Raw genomic sequence first — 21,186 nt, forward strand, 5'->3', positions numbered from 1 at the left:
GATAACTCAAGAAATGAAAATAAGAAAAACTATCAAATTATTTTTAAACAAAAAGAAATACCGACTTCAATCAAAACAACATATTGAACTAAATTAAATTAAAAGGTTTACTCAGAAGTTCAGTTTATGTTTTCTTATTTATCGGTCAGTTCGATTCGATTTTAATCTTTAATATAAAACTTTGGTTAACCGAACAAATCGAATTTTTATAAAAGAAAATTAATATATTAAATTTTTTAATAAAATTTATAAAGCTATAAAAATTACAAATTTCTAATAAAATTTTATTGGACAATAGAAATATAATTAAAATATTAATAAATAAAATTTAAATTTATTTAATCCAATTTTTTTCATTTAAAACTTGCTTTAAAAAAAAACCTAAAATTTCTTCGTATAAACCGAATCTATTACTATCTAACATCATATGAAACTTACGAATATTAGCTCTGTCCCTGTCGAACACGCGGGGAAATCTCTCTCTCACTTGATGCATGCAGACGGCCACGGGGAAATTCTCTCTTATTGGGTGTGTTAACCATTGACGTACATGGGTCTCACACGGGGTCCAGCCATATCAATGGCCAAGACTGCATCGTGTGTGTTACACTCGGTGTAATATGAAATTATATGTTATATTGATGTTTCAAAAACTTGTGTGAGGACGATCTCGCAGCGTCGTATTGGTGATAAGGATCTCTTATTTGAGCATCCTAAAAAATATATTTTTTTGTACTTTTGTGTGATATCGATAGAGCAGGGGCGGACATGGGGGGAAAAAGTCCCCCCACATTAAAAAAAAACTATTTATATTTAAAAAAGAGCCCCACTATTTTAAAATATAATATATTTTTGGTGTTAGCTCCAAAAACTTATCCGGTAAATCTAAACACACATTTCATATTTCAAATGGCGTTAAATTCATCATCGATCGCCATTTTTCAAAATTGATTGTAGATTCGGAAAACCCACTGCATAAGCTTTCTTTTAATACCAAAATTTCGAAGTTTCTTTGTCGTCTTGAAATCAACCGTCGCCCATCGGTTGCCGTTTTCACCGAAAATCATGAAGAAATCTTAGTGTTAGACTTTCTACGGTTCGTTCTTGTTGTTCTTAGTTAGATTTCAAATTTTAAAGGTAATTTCAGATTTTAGTGTTCCGAAATTTGGGTATTTTGGTTTTCTTGAATTTCGATAATTGATATATATTAAATTGTTGATTGTAAGTACTATATTTGAGCCGATTGCTGGCCATGAAAGATTTCATAATTTATCAACTATTTCTGAATTATGTCGAAGATTATTTGAGACAAATAAGTCAGGAACCTACGATTTGATTGACAGGTGATTTATATATTTTTATCTACGTCATTTACTTATTTATCGATTCTGATATATTTATTTAATTTACAGGTTGATTCGTCTTGTTTTAACTCTCCCCGTTTCTACATCAACAACGGAACGAGCATTTTCAGCAATGAAATTTGTTAAAACAGCTCTTCGTAACAAAATGGAAGCAGAGTTTTTTGGAGATTCTATGGTAATCTACATCGAACGAGATTTGGTTGAAAAAATTGATAACGATTTAATAATTAATGAGTTTTATTCTAAGAAGAATCGAAGAGCACAACTTCAGTAGTGTTTTAGCTTCATGTTTTTTAAGGTATTAAATATTAAATACTCTTGTTCTATGTTTTAATGAAGACAATGTTTACATATTTTTTATTTTAAATTTTTTATTTAATTATTTATTTTATTAAATACCAAATGGGACGGAGCCAGCCCCAGGTAATTTTGTATCCTGGCTCCGCCCCTGGGTAGAGCTGACCCGTCTCACAGATTAGAATCCGTGCGAAGGTCTCACATGAGACACATTCATATTTGGTGTTTCAAATCATATTACATTACGTTCAAATAAGTTTCATTTGATTGATTTATTAAAAATTAAATGCATTCAAACATTATATTAAACAAAAGACAAAAAATCTCAAACCAAACTTCAATTATTCATCTTTTTTTAATTAAAAAAAATCAACAATAAATTGTTTCAAATCGTTTGTCGTAATTTGACATCTTAAATATATTTTAAAAGAATTAATAAACTATTGGTCTGTATTATTGTATTTTATATAATTTTGATGTGTTTAATTTTTAATAATTCGTGCAATGAGACTCGTTGAACAAAATATAGTACGATAAAATTTCGTTCAACAAGAACAATCGTCGTTAGATAAAAAAAAAGAAAAAAAAGTGTCACGTACACAGAAAGCATATGATTGATGAAATATATTGGAGGTTGACGCTAACTCTTTTCATCCAAAAGAACTGTGACAATAGAAGAAACTGTATACATTCAAAGAATTCACATGATAACAAAATTAGGGTCGCAAATCCCCCTACTGCATTAATAAAATACACAACAGAAAAAAAAAGTTCACGGGAGAATTTAATTAAAACCCAAAATAAGCATAAACAAGAATCTTCCAAGTTCCCATCTCTCGCCCTCCAAACATCAAGATTTTTCACTTTCTCTTCTTTTTCTTTTTTTTTTTTTTATGTTTGAAACAATTAAAATTGCTCGAAATAATTCCCTTCCGCATTTGCATTGCACAGCTAATGATGTTTAGGGTCAGGTCCACCAGGACTAATCCGATGAGTTTCGTACCAATTCTCAGCGGTATCGATTCTCTCCAATCTGGCTTTAATGATCTCTTCCCCACTCTGGAGCAATGACTGCCGGACCGATGGACGGAGAGAACGCGATTCGCAGACGATAAAAAATGCAACCAACATCAAACATACACACAGTTTTAGACCAGCCATCAATGTGACATCAAACAAATAACTCGAATACCGATTGAAAGTTTGAAAATCTAGTGGGTGAAGGTAGAAACGTTAAGGTACGAGGAGTTGGTTTATATAGAGTTCCTATGATCACAAACGATAATATATTTTAATTAGAGGGTGGGGCAAAATAGGACAATTGTGGCGGCGATCATGTATATCTACATATAAATGATGAAAGCAAACGACTTTCCGGTTGAGGATTATATTTAAAAAGTCATTGACCTCAAAAAAAAAGGTGGATATATATGATAATTGATACATAAAAATGAATCAATTAAAAAACATTTTGATCTCGTTTAAGATAATTATGAGGAATTGGTTCATATATACATATATATATCGAAGAAAATCGAAAGAGGTCGATATCAACTAGAGATGAATGGAAACCAAGGTCCTTAATTGAGGGTTCAAACCCTTGGCCTCTCGTTCAGCGAGAAGAGTTTTATTTCATTTTCGGGTTTGACATGACATTAGAGCTTTCTTCAGCTGATCGAAATTAACCTGATTGACCTAAAGTGAAGAATTCGAGAATTTTTCAGGATTTTCAAACTACTCTTAATTAGCCAAGTAAGAGATGTGAAAAGACTAACCCTTTTCCATTGGAATAGTTGAAAGTTTCTTTTTCCAAAAGTGAAAAACTGACCCTAACGAGTCTTTCTACATATTATCTTTCATTGTTTACCATTCTGAATGAAATGACCCATGGCTAATGACCACAATTTTTTAGCGCACACACAATTTATGTGTGTATATCTTGTAATGAGTAGGAACCTAGGGAGCATGAGTCATATATTCTGCGGAACGCCGTTCTTGCAAGTTGAGACGGTCTCACGAATCTTTATCTATGAGACGGGTCAACCCTATCGATATTCACAAGAAAAAGTAATACTTTTAGTATAAAAAGTAATATTTTTTCATGGATTACTCAAATAAGAGATATGTCTCACAAAATACGACATGTGAGACCGTCTCACACAAGTTTTTGTCCTTGTACATATAGTCACGAGTCTTCATGCATGAACACACGACCGTAATAATCAATACGGCATAGATATGAAGTTAGGTTAGAAATTGAAATAGATGGTCCTCAGACACCAGGTTTGGTAGGATTAGTACATTCAAAGGGCGATAATGTTATAAAAATATCGTGTGATGAGATCCAAGTATCCCACCAAATTAACTTCTGAGTAAGATTTGCGAACATCCAAAAATACAAGATATATGCGCTCCAGACAGGTGGATGGAACGTTTCTAAATTCAAATGTCAAGTGTATCTAAGTTCAGTTTTTTTTAAAAAAAAAATTGTACAAAATATTAAATCTTTACATCTCCAGATCTCCTAAACCCCGACTCCAACAAGCTCAAAACTTTTCTTGTGCTCTTAACAGATGCCTAATTATTGATGTTTGCTGCCATTTTCTAATCAACTTCAAATGGTATAGAACAATGCCATTCATACATGTATCAAATGAATATTAGCAAAGTATTCTCATGGTATCAATTGTATATTCAAAAACACGCAGGACGGATGACGAATAGGAAATATCAAATACTTATAAAAATAATATATTGCAGCCACCGAAATTTACACCAACATGCCCAGTCAGAGTTGTTTGGCCTCTTGCAAATATTGAGGTCACGAAGCTTCTCTATTGGCTTCGACTTCCAAGTTTCCTTTCTACAATAATCCAAAGTCAAGATATCCTACAGGGTCATGATTTCACTTGTGTTTGTTTCTATGTGCCAATGGTTGCATGTAAAGATGAGAATCTAACCTAAGTTTGGCTTCTCTTAGGATTAGCTTTTGTGAGTAAACTACATAAAAACAAAGGCCACTACATCCACACCACCTATTGCTTTTGATCTATTGGTGAACATCCAATTTCAGTTCTACTGATTGGAAAAAAACACTTCAGAAAGGCACTTCCAAATTCTTGCAGATATCATGTGGATACTTCATTTCCTAATCTCTCGTTGTTCTGGAATACCATTCTTTTCGAGATGTTCTACTTCGACCTCGACCCTTGAATACTTACACTTGCCCCATTATGCCACAAAAACATATTTTGACGGCCAAACTCATAATCAGGTGGCAAGTAGTTCAGAGTTAAAAGAATTTACGCGAGACGGCTGAATAGTCCCCTCGACCCTTTGAATCGTATCATATATAAATAACAGTACATCAAACCGATTAAGAATAAAGGTTCCTGGCGTCCCAAGAGTCGAAAGGGACACAGACAAAAAAAATAAATAAATAAATAACAATACCCATTAGTTCCACACCATAAATATTGGATGACAGCTAAGGTGACGATGTTAGAAATAAACTAATGGTATGATTAAACTAATCAGTCTCTCACGTCATTTGTTTATATACAAAAGTTGAGTGCTCTAGAAAAGCTTTCGTACTTTTACTATTAAGTGCAACACAATGAAATGAGTAAAAGCATTTACTATTTCTATTTCATTTGTAAATTATTTGTGCAATACAAAATATACTATGCCGTCAAGCCTACCACACCTCAACTATAATTTCAGGGTTTACCGTGTATCGAGAAAAGAAAACCCATTGCAACAGCGTGCAAAATGAAACAAATTTTTCCATGAGCACCTCTCAATCACAACTTGGAATTGAATTAAACGAAGGTTTCATCACTTACATATATATTCACATGATAACAATGCGTCAGATTTACAATATACACAGAGTACCTAAAGAAATTAAGTAAGTCTCCAAATGTGCATCTTTAATAAATCACATGGCATTTCAAGCAACCTCGGCCTCGAATGGATATTAATGTGGATGCCGACCATGATTTCCCACCACCTAAAAAAGAATCGATATATATTGATAACAGGCCACAAACATCCATTTAACTATTCTTGGATGATCAATATCTTTAAATGGTATTCATCTATTATTTCCGGTGTATAGATGAGCAATACATGCTCTTGAAATAAATTTATAAGTGAAACGATGCACGCATATTATCTGGAAAATGGGTTTAGCCTAAACAAGTTCAAAGTCACTAGAATAGCAATGTTGAGGAATCTTCATAATCAAAACAATCATGTAGCTGAACTTGATTCATTGAGAAGTTTATGAGTTATTGAAATTTTTGTCCAGTGACAGAACGATTGGGGTAAGGGGCTGACAGCTGACATGGAAAACTAGTATTCGAATGCACGCTTTTAAAAAACAGGCAAAATTGTGCGGCTGGCTCTGCCTAAACAATTTTCAACTGATTTTGGAGTTGGTCTCCCATGTTTCCATCAATCTTCCTATACAATATCCCCAAAAACCGTGTAATGCGGCAGCCCCACCACAGAAATGACTATTACTCAGGGTAATAAAACAATGCCCAACTTTATCACTTATGGTTAATTCAAGTGATAATGACCATCTTCAGTTGAGCTAGGGACTGTAATCCAAATTTCACGTGTATATTTTTGTTTTAAAACTAAGTAACCTCCGTTATCATAAATCTTGCATACATCACTGATTCTTCATGTCTATACATGTATTATCAATTATCAATGAAACTAGAATGGGGAATGAATAAAATGATGCAGCTGTCAAAGAACACATAATAATGTTATCCTTTACTTTTTAATATACATATTCAAATAGACTCCTTAAAAAGATTTGACTATTAGGATATAAACAAATCAATACTCCCACATATTGCCACAATTGGGAAAAATAAGAGCACCAACTAAGAATAAAATAATTGAACTTAAGTCAGACTTGATTAGATGTAGCACATTCAAACTAACACTGAAAAAGTACTCCATTTCTTTACGTAGTGTGCAGCTAAAGCCATATTATGCTCATCCTGTTACTTAAAATTGTCTTCAGAATTGTACAAAAAACCGAAAGGAAACTGAATTTATAAAACTAGAAATGTTTGTTCTCACTGCTCAAACCTACAATCTGTTCGGTTTTATTAGTATGCATCATAAGTCAGCCCATTATGTAAATATAGTGTGCTTCGTTAAGATTGCACAATGTAAGCTTTCTCATATCACCCTTTCGATGTCAATTTTCATTGGAACAAGTAAAAGTGTAGAACTTACGTCTAATACAAGAAACTAACTCAAAAGACTTGGTTTGTAACGTATGTCAAAAACCATTTCACAATTTTTGTGTAGTTCATGAAGGATACTCATAAGTCATAACAGAACAACTCGAGAGGAAAATATACACAGAATTTAGTGGCTTGGAAATTTAGTTTCCACGGAAGCTATTTAAATTATAAGAAACAATTTTCATAAAGTGGCTATGAGAAAAGAGGATCAATTTAAGATGTTAACAAATGAAGAGTCTGGCTGAAAAATACAGTCATTTACCAAAAAATGGTTGGAAAAAGGAGATGCGGACCATAAAGCTTTGGAATACTGCAGAGACCAGCTGATACATACAAAAGTAATCCATACCTGTGTTCTTGTAGTTCTCTACTTTGATCCAAACGAAAAGGTCAAAAGCAACCCTCATTCTAGTCAGGGAGGAACGGTAATCTATCCACAAAGAAGATTGACCCATTGGTTTCGTCATGTATCCCATGTAACAGCCCAATGTTCTTAGCATCATCATCATCCTCACTTCCAGGGATATCATCATCTATTTTACTTTGTAAAGGGAGGATTCGCATCCGTACACCAGTCTCAGATTCAACTCTTTCTGATGGAAGCTTGTACTTATGAATAAGATCCTTCTGAAGCAACAAGATATTTGATGGGCGGGGAAGTAGATCTACAGGTTCCCCTTTCGGAATCACTACTTGCTCAATTGCGATTCTTGCTTCCTTCACATATGAAGTCATCAATTTCTTGCGTCAACAAAGGTATATCTACGACCATTAAAATGCGATTCCGTGCAATGAATAAGCTTCATTGTTTATAGATTATGAGCGTATATGATTAATGCTGCCAAAGCACAAGAAACCCTTTTGTCCCTGTGCATGTTCTCAAACGTGAATTATTGTACATTATATTTTCAAAACTCAGCTCAAAGCACCAGTCATTCTTCATGCATATAGATTCCAGTCATCATTTTACTTAAACACCGTATGACATACAGGAAAGAATGTTCATCGGTATTTTACAATACTGATCCACAAGGCAATGAATATGTTGCCAGATATCTAAAATTTATTCCATCATACTGTAACTAAATTTCCAGTCAAAGCCATAAAGAATAGTTCACCATACAATTTGAACTCTTTTTATTAACTTGTCGAGATTGATTTTCTACATAAAATTCTTGACGTTAAAGGAAACAGCCCACTTGCTTTCGCTTTGTTGGTTTTGTCTCACATTTTTAACCCACCAAATATCAGTTTTGGTAGAACCCACCAAATATCAGTTTCGGTAGAAGCCAAAACTTATCCTCGTTCCTTTTTCCTAGGCACAATTCTTTATAGAAGAAGACTTCAGTTGTGAACATAACAACTAGAAACAAGCTTTATCATTATGCACCAACACATGCATGTAGCTTGGTATATCAGGAAACGTAAATTTAGTTTACCTCCAAAGCATCCATTTTCTCTGACTCATTCGTCTTGGTCTCGGATTCAAAAATTTCAAGACCATCAGCAAAATCAGACATGAAAGACTGTATTGTCTTGGTTAGCTGAGCCAACGAGCTTGTCTATAGAGAGAAAGAAAAAGAGAAGAAAATCACAATCCAAACAAAATACATAGAGGAGTAAGAAGTGATTTACCAGAGAAAAATGGCAGGAGTTGAGATAAGAATAAGGTTTTTACTTAAGTTTCAGCCGTAACCATTGTCGTGTGTCGCAAGAAAAAACAAAAATGCTACATGATCTCTTTTTTATCTCCACCTTACATATATAAGTGGGAATGCCTCGAGATCTAGCAGCAGCTTGAAGCCGAGAGTTCTTCTTGAACTTGGACTGTAATGCGATCAACACATCCGCTTCACTCATGTTGTCAGTATATTCGAAGGTATCATCTATCTCCAACTGTTTCATACATTGAACCATACTTGCTTCTGATATCTATAACACCTGCTTGCAGTATTAGTTCCATGTACAATAAGGATTTCAGAAGATAAATGTGATGGTTCTTACCCCATAGAGAAATATACAGAGACCTTCCTTGTCTTCGCCAGAATTCTCGTCTGAGATCATGTCCTCAGAGAAAGGTTTACTATCACTCGTATCTGGCATATGTTGAATCCAACTTTGACCTTGTGTCTCAGATAAATTACTATTTATTAACCCTGGTTCAACTGCATCTCCTACATTTATCTTCCGAAACTCAAATCTAGGATTACGGCCTACCAAATCAAAATACCAATAGCAACACATTTAAGATGGTACCATAAATCTGAAATGTAAAAAGTAACAAACATCTTTGTAAAAATAAAACCAAAAGAACCTGAAAGTACAGCATCTACTGTTGCTTCTAAATTACAATGGACTCGTAACTCTGTCTTAGAAATTATCTCCACCCCGCAACTAAAAGTTGATGGTCCTTTTCTCTCCAACACAGTTTTTTGAACACCTCTTCGATTTGCCTCTTCATCTCCTAACGTCACACTCTGAGGAAACAGTAGGGATAATGTGACATTGTACCGAAACAAAGAAAGATCTTGTAAATCTGGCATTCTGGCTCATTCATTTTTTTTTATCAGAAACTATTAATTTATTATAAGTAGATAATTTTGGTTTACAGAAAAAGTGGATGAGCCATCCACAAATGAAGTAATGAAAACTAATCTATTAACTCGTCATAATGTTAAGAAACACCAATCCCTGACTAAGTCTGACAAAAGCAAATGTTGAAACTTTGGTAATGTAATCGTCCATCTTGCTAAGTTGAATCTGATTTTCTCCCATAAGTTTTCCCAGGAGTCTTCTACCTGGCTGAAAATTCTTTTATTTCGCTCCATCCATAAAGACCACATTATGCAATGAAGAATAATTTTCCAGAATTTCGTGAGGCCCTTTCCAGAGAGTTTGACGTTTTCCATAAGTAAAAAATCTTTCGCATGTTGTGGTAAAGTCCACTCAAAGCCCAAAATGTTGCATAACCTTAAGCAAACTTCATCAACATGTATTATGTGCTTGAAATTATTCTAGAACTATGCAATTATAATTTTCAGCAACAATATGGTCTGGCCTTTCAATCAAGTTTGCAAAGAGTAAGCATACAAAAATAGTAATAAGGCAACGGGCATAGACAAAATTCTAAAAGTTTCTGATAAAGCGGCTTGACAACAAACTTTACATTTTCATTTACGGTGGGCTGAGGACTGCAGGCACGTATGAAGTGTCCTCATATGAAGGAAAAAGAAACAGTTTGACATCATATCCTGAGACCTTGATGAAGATTTTGTGATCTCTAAATCAATTTTTCTTGAATCCAGCAAACATTGTTTGTGGATATCAAATGCAGAGGTGTTTTTAAGCATGAATATGTCTTCAGCTACAACGTTTCGAGACTCCTGAATATTAGTTAGCTTATCGCGTCAAACATCCACATGAACAAATAAGTAGGAATTCCCATCCGTGATTCCATAAAAAAAAGTTCTGCATTTGTCAACAGGAATTCGCAGCAAAACTACAGGATATCCCATTTTCTTGTGGTCCCTGATATTTTCCTATGAAATTCTGATCCGGTTTCTACCACTGGTGGTAGCCAAATAAAATCATAGGCATCAACAGAAGACGGGTATATTTTACTTCAAGTTCATCGGAGATTACCTGCACTCCTCCAACAAGCATCTCCAAAGCAGGATTCATTACTAAATTTTCAATAGTAACTCCATGAGCAGTTGCAACTAGCTGAATTCCACGTTGAGCAATAGTACTTGCAGCCAAAGCTTCAAGTTTTGTGCCAATTTCATCAATCACAATTACTTGGGGCATATGATTTTCAACAGCTTCTATCAGCACCTATGAAATACAGAAATATTCAAATGTTATCTCTGCTGAAATATTTTTTCGCCCAAGAAAACTGCCATTTAGAAAATATAATGTTTGAACTCTAGAGATAGCAGAGTGCGGTGGAATGAAGAAAACAAAGCATTTGATGTGAAGTATTCATGTGGTTACCAGTTACAATGTGCTCAAGTATTCTAAACTTGTTAAGCTCGTCAGCTTGGGATGTCATTCATCCTTCAATCAAAACAAACTTTATCCAAAAAGCATGCTTCCAATTCTCACAATAATTCAACAAATGAAATTTAGCACTCTCATTGCTGCATCTTAATAAAATCACATTATATTTATTATTTAAAGAAAATCCAAGTGGCAGTTGAGAGAATGTATTTCATCAAATTTTCACAAACTAAGCTACACAGTTAATTATCAGTTTGAACCGGAATTTTGACATCCTAATGAATTAGCAAATCGTGTGCATCTCAAAAACAGGTGTTAATCATCTTCCAAAAAAATGGAAGCAGATGTTCATCCAAATCCTTGAATCGATGATTAGACAACCTCAAGACAGGAAAGAACGCGCTTTTATGAATAGTCCTTCTTGTAGACCTAAGATATCCCTTTCTCTCAAAATCAAATTCGTGTGTCCCGGAGTGAGACATTCTTCGAACAGGCTTGTTATTTTCCTAGGCCATAGAATCAAAACACATTTCATTACCTTATGCTGTACATCCGAATGTGGCACTTGCATCCTACGAGCACTGCCTATTCCGGCATGAGGAATATCACCATCGCCACCAATTTCATTGGAGGTGTCAACGATCATCACACGCTTCTTATACTCATTTGCTAGCATGCGAGCTATGTCCCTTAAAAGCAAGAGCAGAACAGACACAATTTTTCATGTTTGAACTAAATTGTTAGCAAGCAAATTTCTGCTTAATCAATTTCTATTTGCTTCAAGCATATTAAGTTTGTGTGCCAGCATACACTTTCAGCCATGAAACATGGAAATATCCCAAGCACTGTTTTAGGATCAGATAGATGGACTGGCTGGTAAATTTTTACAATTGTTTAAGAGTCAGTGGACGAATTTCAAAGACAACTAATAAAAACTAACTGTATTTGTAATATAAACCCAGTTTAGGTTTAGTCCTTCTAATTTCTACCAAATAAAAGCGAGTAACAGAATTTCAAAGACTCGTCATTCTAATTTCTACCTCATAACGACATTGATTCTAACAAAAAAAGGTTTCGGCGAATTGTATTTGTAATCTAAACCAAGTTTAGTCCTCCATCAAGGAATTCCGAAAAAGAGAGAGATAGAACGGAGAGGATCGCCGACGCAGGAGGAAAGTAAGAACAATTATTCACTTTCTTGAGAGAACATTTTTTTAAAAGGAAAATAAATTATTTGAAGAACGGTAACTGATCTGACTAGAGAAAAAATTCCCAGTTCAACAATCTTGTTTTCACCAACAGAATGACATGTGGAGCCCTATCACTGATCACGAAGAATTAAGATCAAGTACAGATGCTTGAGTAGGCAAAAGACTGATAGCCTCTAAAAGCATTCCCATTTCCTAGCTGAATAGCATGTGCGAAAAATTAATGCATCAGAAGAGGTTAATCATATTAAGTGACAAAAGTACGCAATGCACTTAAACAGAATGTTACAGTAGTCCGAATTCTGATAGAAATTATTAACTTTCAAACAACAATCAACAGTACAGAGAGCAATTGTTGCAATCGTGTATGTTCATTTCTATTATAAACTGTGTGATCCATTTAATTTAAACAGCTCACAAGGAATGGACAAACGAAACTCATATATGATCGCCTGAAAACTTCAACATTGAGAGATATAAATCATTATTTGATGGTTAATTCCAATTAGTCAATTGTGATAAACGTGGGTTCTAGTAAAAGATCTCATAATTCAAGGATTTACACGCACATTAATTATATTAAAAGGAAAATAAACAAACCTTTCTGAAAAATATGGAGGTACTGACCTAATAATTGTAGTTTTTCCCACTCCTGGAGGCCCGATAAGTAACAAGGAAGCACCCTCCTTGACCAAATCACGCAATAAGTTGGCACTTCCTGACACTGCACGACCAACTCGGCAAGTCAAACCTATTATGACTCCTTTCCGATTTCTAATTGCACTGATGCGGTGCAAGGTTCTGCTGATTCCTGCTCTATTATCCACTGCGAAATCACCAACCTGTGACAAGTAAGGTCAGCATCAGCAAACTGTAATATTTCGCTAATACATCGTGTGGTATGGGAAAAAATCTTCACTCTTTCTTGAGCTACATGTCGTGATGTCCAGAATAAATAAAAGTTTATAATCAATAATGAAATCAGTGTAAAACTGAAAATGAAGAAGAAAAGCCAGGGGAATGAACTGCCCCCGTAACAAAGCCAAGTTCACGAGGTACATCAATGACATGCCGTGACCACTGACCAGAACAAACTATCAAAATCTCGGAAAACCCAAAAAAGCATGAACTGAAAGTTCTCGCCCAGAAAGAAAAAAGAGGAAGCATCAGCTTACCTGTGAAGTTGCGCGTTGAATATCCTCCGCAGTTATCGGGTGGTCTGACAACACGAAATCCCCCGAGGGAAACCTGGCCAATGGCTTCCGGCCCAAGTCCATGACAACCTCGATCAGAAACCGGCGCTCCCGATGCTCGGTCACCTTCCGCCGCATCTCCTCCGGTAAAATATCCAGCAAACGTCCCAGGTCCACATTAAAATCTTCATCATTAAACGTTAAGTTGTAAGAAGAAGACTGGCGTACCAATGAGTGCACTCGAGTAGAGAACGCGAGGTTTCGGGCCGGATCAATACCCGACCCGCGGAAAGTTCTCACAGATTGGCCGCAGTAGAGGAGGGAGGTGAGAATTCGGGTCGGGTTAACGGGAGGCTTGAGGTGGAGCAAGGGAGGAGAGCAAATCATCGGCATTGGTACTTAGGTTCCGGCATGGGAAGTTCTATTTGCCCAGATTATTTGTGGAGCCAGCAAATTCACATAAACTGATGGATTTGGGCTTGAAGCCCGTGTTTCCATTTTCAGCCCAATAAGTACAAATGCGTATAAATTATAAAGCTTTTATCTGTATGTAGAATTGAGGCCCAAAATAAAATTACTCATGTCCAACATACCCAAAACAAATATTACCATATTTGAAGATTAGTTTGAAATGAAGTCTCGGGTTCAAAACATAGTCATAACAAAACTCCTTCTCCATCTTAAAATAAAATAAAAAATAAAAATAAAAAAACCGCTGGGCCGAAAAAAAAGATGCTTTCAAAAATCTGATGACATGAGATATTTATTTATAAGAAAATATTTGATTATGAGATTATGAGATAAAGACACAAACCTTCCATCAATGTTGAAAGAGCTGTTTGATATAAAAGTATTAAATAGATGAAGATTGTGTGTATCAGATGTAGGTGTTTGTATGTAGAGCTGTAACACCATAGTAGAACATGCAACAGAAAAATATATATAATTTATAATGCAATTAAACTTTTATGAATAAAATAAGACATAATTAATCATTCACAAGTGTATACTTGTGCGTTACTTTAGGAGAAAAGATTCACTAGAAAAAAACTTGTCATTTTATAAAATCAAAATTAAAGAATGAAGAAAAACTTAATTCTCTAACAAAATGAAGGAATAAAGTGCATCCAAAACACTTATAAATTAAAATAACCAAAACCATAAATACAAAGTTTGTGAAGCTGAAATTTTGTTCGGTAAACAATACACTAATCAACACTGTGATTAGGTGTTGTGTCCGCGTATCTTTGACACTCCACGTCAACACAACAATATGTCTTGACTTGAGCACTTTATCTTTTCGATGTAAATCACCAACTCTCGTGCTTGATCTTCCACGGTGTCTGTTATCCTCTCTCTCTCAATCCCATCATATATATTTAACTATTATAAGTTTCATTTGCTTTAGAGTTTATTTTTTAATTGAATCCTACAAGATTTGAATACAAGCATTTCATTAATAAATAAAATCTTTAAAGTAAATCTATCATATCTAAAATTATAAAAAATCTAGTTTATAAAAACAAAACTCTATAATTTTAAATGTATAAAAAGTAAAATACAATTAAAGAATATATTATATTCCTTTGAAACGCGACTCTTTCAATTCCCAAATTTCTCAGTTAAGATGCATATGAGGTGAGCATTCGAAGTGAGAAAATTGGAATAGTCTTCAAAGTGTCAGCGTCAGATGTCGGATTTCGTCGAAATTGGAACAAGAGATTTCGATAGAAAACAATAATTGATCAATGGGTAAGCACCGAGTCACTTTGCCTCATTTATTGGTTTCTTATTCTTATTTCAAAGATATTTCCACAAATGTGCTGTCCATTCTATTTCTTGAAGGAATAAATCGATAGTTTCGGAATCAATGACATAATAATATCTTTTGGTTAAAAAATATTATTTGTTTTACACAATTATTTTTTTTTTGGTCGATCGAGGTGGGGCGATGTTGTCAAGTAATGGATGCCTTGGAATAAAGGGAGACGGGCAACAGACTTTGGAGTTGATCATAAATTGACGTCATTTTCCCACACAGCACAGCACGAAAGCGACGCATTGAGGAAGACAAGTCGAACGCACATATTAAACAAGGCACTTCATGTCATTTCATAAAGCGAAGCCATCGCATGCGCGTTTTTAGCACTTCCTATTATCCTCACAAACATATTCACGTTCACAACCATCACCTCCTCCTAACAAAAACAGAGGTATAACTAACATAACATCTACGATTGGATTCAAAAAAGCATAGTCTGATTGTGATGAGATAAAAAAAAATTAATCTCTTTGTTTTTGTTAAGATTGTAACTTGGACCTAACTCAACCTCAAAGACAAAAAGAGAGGATTGTCCAAGCCCATATATACAACTCGCAGATTATTTATCCAATCGTCGTGGGATAATTAAAAGTTTTACCAACAAAAAAATTTGGTAAAACAAATTCAGCAAATTGACGATACCACGTGGTCAATTTCCGTGATGAAAAATGGATGGAACAATTCGATCATTTATAATCATTGTATAAGATCTGTCGTTAGGAACTCAGCATCAGTCTTAATCTCCATCTCTATCAAACCTTGATTATTAATTATGTCAAATACTCATCATTAACGTCAAATTTGGTACCATTATCATTAGTATGTTTATAATTTTGATTTTCCTGCATTAAATCCTTTTGTAATATCGAAGATACACACTTCTATCTTGTGAAAATTAAATAAATCTTGTATCTTAATCTTTTATAAAAATTACACTAATACCTCATGTACCATATGAAAATATGGCGAGTTTCAGTATTTTGACGTTATCTCATATATCAATTATCAACATGACTAGCGGATAAAACAGTTAGAAAAAAAAATTGATTTGCTACGGAGTATATTTCAGACTGACTAGACTAGTTCGGACATTATATATTCTAACCAAACGTAGTCGATTTTTAATGGAATTCAAGTATTTGCTTTCTATCAAATTTCTAAATCAAATTCCATTGAGGCACGACTATTTGAATAAATGTGAGTACTACATGTTGCAAGATATATCGAATGATAAAGTACAGTAAACTTTCGTAAAAATGAGTTAACTAAATGGTGAAGAAAACACATTAGAGCAAAGCTTAAATAAACCAAACCGACGCATGTATGAAGTACAGTTTCCTTAAAACAGATTTGTCCCCTCTTGTATGTTCTTCGAGGATTTTTGACTTCTGTTTCCCAAGATACAACGGAACAACCAGCAGTGACTTAGCATGAGGCACTACTACGACGAACTGAAAACATAGCTTCGCTTTATCACCAAAATGTAACGGAGGCCAAATGAAAAGTTGACAATATGAAATGCAAGAGAATGCTTGAAAGAGATAAGATTTCATATGTTTGATGAAATGAGGAAATGACCACACTATTTATAAGTCCCAAAATACACACAAAGAGTCATACTAGATTAATTAATTCAATTAATTTTCTCATTAACTCAATAATATGAAGAGCCAAAAATTTTTAATTAACTCAAGAATGTGGAGAGCCAAAAGACACTCTCACGTTCATAATATATGCTTTTTATTCAAACTCTAAATTCGATCAAATTTTTAACACTACATTAGACAAAAGCCAACTAAATTTGACAGTGATATATATATATATATATATATATATATATATATATATATATATATATATATATATATATATATATATATATATGCAAGACTTATAATAATAAACGAAAAAATTAATTCCAACAATTTATGTAAAATTAGTTTATAGTATTGTATTGATAAACTGATATTGATGTAATAAGCGTGTTGAGGATATTGATAAACTGATATTGATGTAATAAGCGTGTTGAGGAAAATAAACTTTAATCTTAAAAAATGCAACAAGATGCGATAAAAATAAAATATATATATAAATATAAATATTACATTTTGATATTTTCTTATAAAATGACAAAACGACCCTCAATCAATGCGTAGTTTACGTGGGACAAATGGAATTTTCAATTTCCATATCATTCCCAGTACCTCCCAACTGAAAACTTAAATGAAACTATATTTTTTTAATTTTAAAAAATACATAAATGAAACCCTTGCTTTCCAAATTACCAACAAAAAAAAAAATTAGTTGGGATTTTTATGTGAAATTACAAATCAGTGTATTTTTAAAAAATTTATCATTATTATTTTATATTTATTTATTTATTATTATTATCTGATAAACGTATAAATAATTGTAATCATAAAAAAATCTGATTAGAAACTGAAATAATTGAGTCTTCAGGAGGAACATGGTTGCTTACTTGCATATCGAAATGACCAAAAAAAATATATCAAGTGGTTTTTATTTACTTGCATATACTTCATCATAGTATTCGGAAGTCCCTTGACCCAAAAGTGTTGGAATTCATAAATTGAGATGAAGGGTGTCACGTGGGAGATTAGAGCGTTTTAAATAACAGATATTAATATACCCAAAAAATATATATAATTTTGGCTATGTTAATTATGCTGCTAAATAAATGGAGGAAAATTTATGATGATTACGAATGTCAAAATCGATATTGGAAACGAGTCTTTATGGCTATATATTATCCGGTGATGTAGGAAAAGCCACATCACCCATCAATAAGCCACAAAAGGGTGAAAGAGGCCACTTTCAATATGGGGTGGTGGTGGGACGTTGGAGGATTTATACCTCATTCCCGCAAGAAAACACACCAATGATATGACTGAAGCTTCTAAGTAAGCAGCAAATGTTGAAAAAATATATCTTAAATGTTATCCAATGGGGAGAGAAAGGAGTATTTAGTTTGGGAAAAAATATTTAAAAGGGTCAAAAGTTGAAACAAGTAGGCAAGATTTTTAACTGTGAATGAATGTCGAAATTGGGTTTTTTGGGTTGGCATTGATTCTTTACAAAAACAGAGGCCCCATTAATGATAACACAGAAAAATTTAATCTCCATTCTGACCCAAACACTGCCACCCTACCCTCATCACTGGCATCAAAGGCCATCTCACAGGAGAGAGGGAGGGAGGTAGAGAGAGAGAGAGACGGGTACTTAAGCCAAAATTATTCTCTTTCTATTTTCTCTTCATTCATTTCTTACTTCAGCTGTTTTGAAAATTATACATTTTCACGAAATTTACTGTTGAGGTTCTTGATTGAGCCTGCTGCTTCATTCGTTGTGGTGGACAATAATTTATCACTCTCTGTTTACCTCTTTTTGATCCTGCAGTTTCTTGCTGGTGGTACAGATTGCAGAGTAGAATAGAGTGTATAGCCCACCGTCAGAAGCAGTGTAAAGTGAGAAATATAGATATGGGTTAGGCTAGAACAGCGGTGGGCTAACTCTTCTGAAGGCTATAGCTTTTATGGTTTAAATGTGATGGAATTGGGGAGGTTGATTTGCAGGGTATTCAGGGGGGAACAGAAGGAGCAGATTATTCAGAAAATTGAGAAGACGGTAAAGCAGAAAGGGGGGCTATGTACTGAGGAAGAAGCCACAGATTGAGAAGAAAAAGTATTTTGAATCAAAAGCTGGAACAAGAAAGTAGGCAGAGCAACAAGGGTTTGAGCCTGGATCCTCAGAGGAATCCTCACCATTATCTTTATCAAAGCCATAATCAAAACCAAGTCACATCAATCTTAAGGAATGTAGTAGAACAAGGAGAAGAGGAGGAGGAGGAACAGGATAGCGCACTAAAGAACCACCAACGCCGCCGCCACCTCCGCCATCATGAACAGCCGGGACCATCCCATTTGCAATCTCAATATCCTTTTGAGCAAAGTCAACCGCTTTATGGAAGATTAGAGCTCACAAACCACCACCACAACCAGCAACCAGGGTCGCCACAACCACCCCCGCAACCACCAAATAAACGTTCTTACTTCCCTTCGTCATCATCCGTGGAGCCTTCTGCTGAACATGCAAGATTGGAAGAAAAAATGGAAGAGCGCAGCCATCACCACCAAACCTCATCGAGATTAGGTCCAAGAAACCCTGGGGGAGAGATAGTAGAGGTACAAGGCGGGCACATTGTGAGGTCCATTGGCAGAAAAGACCGCCACAGCAAAGTTTGCACGGCAAAAGGCCCCAGGGACCGCCGAGTGCGCCTCGCCGCGCATACAGCCATCCAATTCTATGACGTTCAAGACCGCCTCGGCTATGACCGCCCCAGCAAGGCCGTGGATTGGCTCATCAAGAAGGCAAAAGCTGCCATCGACGAGCTTGCGCAGCTGCCTGCCTGGAACCCTATCACCACCTCGGCACCTAATGCAACTTTTGAACAAGATGAATCCCAGGAAACGCTCCAAGAAGACCAGAAAAATCTGGAAGAAGAGCTGCAGCAACGAGAGCTTGGTGTGCACCAGGCTAATTTGGGGATCACTAATACTTCCGGCCCTTCAAGTAAAAGGGCAATGACGATGCTGGGAAGCGAAGATGAGCAGCAAAGCTTGCACCAGAGAGGCAATACGAATGACCCTAATGCACAAAGTGTAAGCTTTTTGCCTCCTTCGTTGGACTCTGATTCAATTGCTGATACCATCAAGTCTTTCTTTCCGATGGGTGCTTCCGCACAACCTAGTTCATCAGATATGCAGTTTCAGAATTTCCCAGCTACGAATTTGATTCAAAGACACAATGGCCTAAGCCAAGATTTACGGCTTTCGTTGCAGTCATTCCAAGATCCAATTTTGCTCCACCACCAAAGTCAACGGCCTCAGCATCATCAGAACCCCAGCCACCACACAGAACATGCTCATTCGCAAGCGCAAGTTCTGCTGAGTGGAATTCCGCTGGGGTATGATGGAACCACTGGTTGGCCTGAGCACCACACGCAGCAGGCAGAATTCAATCGCTTCCAGAGGTTTTCAGGTTGGAATGCCGGTGGAGATAGTGCTGCTGGGAGTGGTGGAGCCGCCACGGCTGCAGGATACTTGTTCAATTCACCACCAGCGCCACAGCCGCTGCTGCAGCAGCTGTTAGGCCAAAATCAGTTTTCTTCACAGAGGGGACCCCTTCAGTCCAGTAACACACCTTCGATTCGTGCATGGATGGACCCATCAGCAATATCAATTGGCACTGCTGATCACAATCAACAGCAACACCATTATCCAGCAGTTTTGCCAATTTATCCATCATCAATGTCTGGCATTGGATTTGCCACAGGAGTTGGTGGATTCTCCGGGTTTCATGTTCCTGCACGAATTCAAGGTGATGAAGAGGAGCATGATGGCTATTCTGACAAGCCATCCTCTGCTTCTTCTGATTCTCGTCACTGAGTTATAACTCACCAAATCAAGTAACTCTCTTCTTCCATTAACAGGTAGAATTCTCATATCATTTTTGCAACTTCTCTAACACAAGTGTTTTCCACATTTTCCTCAATGAAATTGGTTTAGAACTCATGACATTTTACTGTTGAATCAAACACACTTACAGGCTTACAAATTGCTAAAGGATAAACCAAGAGCTCGTGTCATTTTCCAAAGCTTCGGCTGTGGGGTGATGTGGAAGTAGTGGAGGAAGTTTGAGTGAGTTCCAACTCGACGGAACCTGCCACTAGGCAAACAATAATCCTGAGTTTATTTTCAGAGTTTTTCATCCCGGTTTGCTACTCCGTGATAGTTGTTTGCTTTATGCTTTGATTTCATGACTCAATGTGTGAATGAGCGAGTAGAGCTCAATTTTATTCCATGCCAAATGCTTTACTTCAAGTTTGTTAGACTCGTTATGCTGATGATGTTCCTTTCTTTTGTTGCTTGCTATCTTATTAATTCCCAAAACTTGTAACAGCTTTATAAGCGAGTCTTGTTTTAATTATGTTATTTATCGATCGGTACTTGA

General features: G+C 35.5%; 2 protein-coding genes across 7 annotated transcripts; one reads left to right on the forward strand and one right to left on the reverse strand.

Moving 5' to 3' along the window:
* Positions 1–5,457: 5,457 nt before the first annotated feature.
* LOC140813490 (protein SEEDLING PLASTID DEVELOPMENT 1-like) lies at positions 5,458–13,787 on the reverse strand. 6 transcript variants are annotated; one of them, XM_073171974.1, is made up of 10 exons: positions 13,317–13,783; positions 12,769–12,983; positions 11,472–11,622; positions 10,577–10,768; positions 9,249–9,411; positions 8,939–9,147; positions 8,690–8,866; positions 8,374–8,496; positions 7,284–7,651; positions 5,458–5,673 (listed from the first exon to the last, which is right to left on the reverse strand). In XM_073171974.1, exons 1-9 carry the CDS (start codon positions 13,725–13,727, stop codon positions 7,343–7,345), a joined length of 1,950 nt encoding a protein of 649 aa, XP_073028075.1. In that variant the 5' UTR covers positions 13,728–13,783; the 3' UTR covers positions 5,458–5,673; positions 7,284–7,342. The 6 variants fall into 6 exon arrangements, with proteins under 6 accessions (XP_073028075.1, XP_073028077.1, XP_073028079.1 ...); XM_073171976.1 differs by lacking the exon at positions 5,458–5,673 and having other exon boundaries at positions 7,417–7,651; positions 8,613–8,866; positions 13,317–13,786; XM_073171978.1 differs by lacking the exon at positions 5,458–5,673 and having other exon boundaries at positions 7,417–7,651; positions 8,695–8,866.
* Positions 13,788–18,405: 4,618 nt separating this feature from the next.
* On the forward strand, positions 18,406–21,186 carry LOC140813477 (transcription factor TCP4-like). Its single transcript, XM_073171958.1, has 2 exons — positions 18,406–20,665; positions 20,782–21,186. Exon 1 carries the CDS (start codon positions 19,284–19,286, stop codon positions 20,619–20,621), a length of 1,338 nt encoding a protein of 445 aa, XP_073028059.1. The 5' UTR covers positions 18,406–19,283; the 3' UTR covers positions 20,622–20,665; positions 20,782–21,186.

This window comes from Primulina eburnea, chromosome 15 (assembly GCF_022965805.1).
Source record: "Primulina eburnea isolate SZY01 chromosome 15, ASM2296580v1, whole genome shotgun sequence".
In the NCBI taxonomy this organism is placed as follows: domain Eukaryota; kingdom Viridiplantae; phylum Streptophyta; class Magnoliopsida; order Lamiales; family Gesneriaceae; genus Primulina; species Primulina eburnea.